Source organism: Frankliniella occidentalis, unplaced genomic scaffold (assembly GCF_000697945.3).
Source record: "Frankliniella occidentalis isolate FOCC.00 unplaced genomic scaffold, Focc_3.1 Scaffold250, whole genome shotgun sequence".
In the NCBI taxonomy this organism is placed as follows: Eukaryota; Metazoa; Arthropoda; class Insecta; order Thysanoptera; family Thripidae; genus Frankliniella; species Frankliniella occidentalis.
This window is the reverse complement of record NW_026267376.1, coordinates 284,185-288,413: the sequence shown is the minus strand read 5'-3', so window position 1 is coordinate 288,413 and position 4,229 is coordinate 284,185. Positions and strand designations below refer to the sequence as shown.

At 45.0% G+C, this 4,229-nt stretch overlaps 1 protein-coding gene across 3 annotated transcripts in view; it reads right to left on the bottom strand.

Moving 5' to 3' along the window:
* Positions 1-444: 444 nt before the first annotated feature.
* The window catches only part of LOC113217380 (uncharacterized), a 13,000-nt gene continuing 9,215 nt past the window's right edge, over positions 445-4,229 (bottom strand). For 2 of the 3 annotated variants that reach the window (XM_026437259.2, XM_052273145.1), the window contains 3 exons: positions 3,542-3,670; positions 2,438-3,379; positions 445-968 (listed from right to left, as the gene is read on the bottom strand). In XM_026437259.2, the coding sequence (XP_026293044.1) occupies positions 531-968; positions 2,438-3,379; positions 3,542-3,670 (1,509 nt within the window). In that variant the 3' untranslated portion in view covers positions 445-530. The remainder of the gene's footprint in view (positions 969-2,437; positions 3,380-3,541; positions 3,671-4,229) is intronic. The other variant, XM_026437260.2, reaches the window with a different exon arrangement.

Below are 4,229 nucleotides of genomic sequence, written 5' to 3'. Positions count from 1 at the left end.
CGCACCGCGCGCCCCGCCGGCCGTGCCACTCAAAACAATGGCTCGACACAAACAGCGATTTAATACCGCGGCGCTTGCAGTCAATCACAGGTGCACGGGAGGGAGAAAACTCAAGCAGGCGCCGGGAACGAGCACGCAGGGACGTCTTCGACATTGACGTTTCGGTACAACTGTTTGAACTAAAATCCCAGCATAAGACTGACTTTTCCGCAGTCGTATACACCCCCCCCCCTCACACACACACCCACTACAGAAAGTCTACTATGGCTACCTTCTTTGATGTGTGATGTAAAATTAGAACCCCAAAAAAGTAAAACTATAAGTACTATGTATTGACTTAAAATTAATTACTGACGAGTAGAATGGGCTGTCGATATTTTTCATGGTGGAAGCGTGTATGCAATATGGAGTTGGGCTGTTCGGGGAAAAATAAATGCACATACATAAAGTTTCTTTTACAAATTGTAAAACCTATTAATCACTGTCATATATAAAATTTTGTTAATTTTGTGGAATCAATCAGAATCAATTTAAAAATCTACATTATCATTATCATCATCGTCTTCATCTGAGGACCACATGTGTACAACCCCATCACAGTTCACGCGGTTCTTTGCTGCATTCTTTCTCAAATAGTTCACTTGAAAACCAGGCCGTCTTTTTAAAAGCTCGTGGCATTCCCCCCCTGGTTTCGAACACTGACGACAGTGGCATAAATTTTCAAACTCTATATTTATTTGCAGTCTCGGATAGATCTGCAGCATCTCGCATAGCAGGTCCCAGTTGCAGTTGAAACATCGGTCCAGAAACATCACATTTAGACGTGTGACGTTGGGAAGGAGGTTAGGACGAATGGCTCTCAGCAGATGTGGCGTCACCATCAGATCGGCAGTCAGTTCCTCAAGTCGGGGGAAGTTTGGAAGTATGGGTACAACGAGCTCCCAGAGGCGATCGGCCTGTTCCTTTGTCTGCAAATAGAAAAACTCGTTAACTTATAATATGTCTGCAATGAAAAACTCCTATAATTATCAGGATATTTCTAGTAGAAATGCTGAAGCTTAAAGCAAACACATCTTACAAGGGAAGGTTTTCCGGTGATACATTCAGGTTTCAATGGCGCTTTAAAGTGTAGTTGTTTGCGTCTTTAGACAAGATTTGGCACTAGTTTTAGCTTCCGAGGGGGTTTTCATGGTCGTTTTACGCGAATTTAATTAGAAATTCGCCGAATTTATAGTAATTGTCAATTTAACTTGCAGATATCTCCAGAACCGTTTGAGCTACAGCACAGCGCCCAGATTTTGCGGGAAATCATAACTCGGCTCGTTCTCTCCTTTAGAGAAAATTGGAACGAAATCGAAGAGAGTCGACAAAAGGGGTCCCAGAGAGGAGGTTACGGTCCTGGGCCCCTTTTGGTGACCCCATTGATTTCGTTCAAATATTTGTCATTGAAAGTGCTCACTGGAAGATAATTTCCACCAAAATATGGGCACTGTAGCCCAAACGATTCCGGAGATTTGTGCATGCAAAGCAAGCAATAAATTTAGGGAATATTTAATTAAATTCGCGTAAAATGACCTTCAAACCCCATACGGGGACAGATACAACCAGTGCCTAACGTTCTCTACGGTTGAAGATAACTACAGTTAAGCGTCATTGAAATCTGGCTGTATCGCCGGAAAACTTTCCCTTGATAGTAGCGCACAATTTTGTAATTAATTGGGCACTTCTAAATGCGTACAAAGACCAGGTTCGTAATGCAATTTAATTATTTTTAGCTTAAGAGTATCATTAGAAGTAGCGTAGTGCTCTTCCGTCTTCAAGCTTACAAAAAAATATAGTTTGTAATGTAATGAAATTTGTTTTTTACGATCGTTTTTCTTAGTTAATATGAAATTTCCGTAGCATTGGTTCTTATGGTAGCATTTACGATCAATTCTTGGCTTAAATAAAATTCTTAGTATAAACGGCCCGCTTAGTGAGAATCGTTTCCATCGGGATGGAAAATAAAAATTTAAGCTAGCCTCTTCGTTAAAATAAATTCTTAAATTTTATCCGGCCGATGGCGCGAAGTACGAACTAGACAATGAGAATGGCGGAAATGCCAAACAAACATGGCGACGGCGGCAAGAATTTTACTTAACCTCGGAAACGATCGTAAATGCCTCTCCGCGAAAACCCCTTAAATTAATGACAAAACCGCCTTCGCGTAAATAAAATCGAATTTATATTAACTGAGCCAAAACGATCGTAAATGGGCCCCAAGGATTTTCATCTGCTACAGTTCATAATGCAAACAAGTTCTTCACAATAATGAGAGTGATAATTGCTCGTTACGTAACGATACAAAGAAATTAGTTCTTAAGCTTTTGACAGTGCGCATTACTACATTTAAGTGAATTCGTGCTGTCAGGAATGGTTGTGAAAAACTAAAACTTACCCAATTAACTTCAGTACGGACTTTTAGAGAAGTAATCTGGGAGCGACCAGCGCCATCCAATGCTCGGAATAGGTCCGTCGCCGTTTCAAAATTATCGAACCAAAAGCTCAGATGAGTGAGATGAGGAGCAGAGCGCAGGAAGCAGCAGAGACTGGAGATGGCGCAGCGAGCATCTTCCTCGTTAGACCCTTGCACCGCGTCAACTACGGTTGAAATTTCAAGGTCGGTTAGCGAACGGCAAGCCAGCAGCTGCTCGAAGCCCCCCAAGAACGGGCATCTAAGTTTTCGGAGGTTGTTGCACTTGCTCAGCAGCCTGGCGACCGTCATGTCGCTATGGAAATTATCGAATTCGGTACAAAAAAGGAGGTCGAGATCTTCCAGGCTGAGGGCGACCGCTTGCAGCAGCGATTCCAGGAAGGGATCTGACCCTGGCCCTCCCTCGTACGTCAGCTTCCGAAGAGACGGAGCAGCAGCAGGAAAGCATGATCTCTTGAAAATCGACAGTCTTTCCGTCTTGCAGAATTGCCGCACTTCCAGCTCACGCAATCCTTCGACGCTCAGCACAACGTCAAAGTTGTTGTAGACAAATGGATCCCTCACAGTTAACCATATGCACCTGAGGTTGCCCAGTCCCGCCTGGTGGCGCACCACTTGTAGGAGAGCCTCGTTGGCCCCACCGTCCGGAATATATATGTATACCAAGGCGGCAGGGCACATGGCGGTCGCGGCCAAGGAAAGGGGATTCTCAGAGGATAACCTGAGTTCGCCGCAGCACGGTGGTCGCAAGCTGAGGTGCCGCTCTCCAACGATTAAGTACCGCCACACGCCGGGGTGCATGGCCAGGTCCCGCCAACGGCGACAGACGAGCCGGAGCGGCAACAGTTCCCTAATATCGAAGTAACGCATCACAAGTATCAGGAAGCCGTTCGGCAACAACTCCATCTAGATGCAAGAAAATACAAAAGAGTTACTAACGCTTGCACAAGAAGATAACTTTTGGCCAGTAAAATCAATCAGAAAAAATTAGTATTTTTTTAAGTTGGCTTTTATTTTGCGTCGGCCCAATTGCTTAAGCCTTCCTGTGGGTCACCTGATTTTACGTACCGCTCGGTGCCGCCACACATCTGGGTGTTGAACCAGGTCCCGCCAGCGCCGGCAAACGAGACGACATCGCTGGAGGTCCCCACAGCCGAGGAGTCGCAGTACAAGGATCAGGGCGTCGTCACACAGCTTCTGTGGATAACAGAAACAAAACAAAAACGGTAACGACGAAGAAAATTGGTCTGAGCTACGTGTAGTATAATTGTGCAACAGTCTCAAGCGTTAGTATACTTGACAGTGCTGAACCATCACTGTTAAAAATTTCTCTCTTAAATTTAATAACATTATTTACTGGAAGCATTAACACAAACATTGTTCGTAAATTTAATAACATAAGTGTTGTGAAAATTAATAACATATTTGTTATGAAAATTCATAACATAAGTTGTGAAAATTAATAACACAAGTAATAACCTAATATTAAAACGATGTTGGTAGTAGTGGAGGTGGAGAGGAGAGGCAGACGAGTACGAGCTCCAGAGCGACCTGCTCGCCATCACACCGACCGCTGCGGCAAGAGTCCGATATGTCTCGCCTCAAACGTTCGGGCCGGGCGCCAGCCAAACCCCGACGTGACACATATTTGGCGCGCGGTCACGATACGACGGCGGCGTGGCGGGGCGCGGGGCAGCACCCACAGCAGCAGCGCGGCGAGGGGACATTTTGGGTCATCACGGTGTCCTGACGGGTA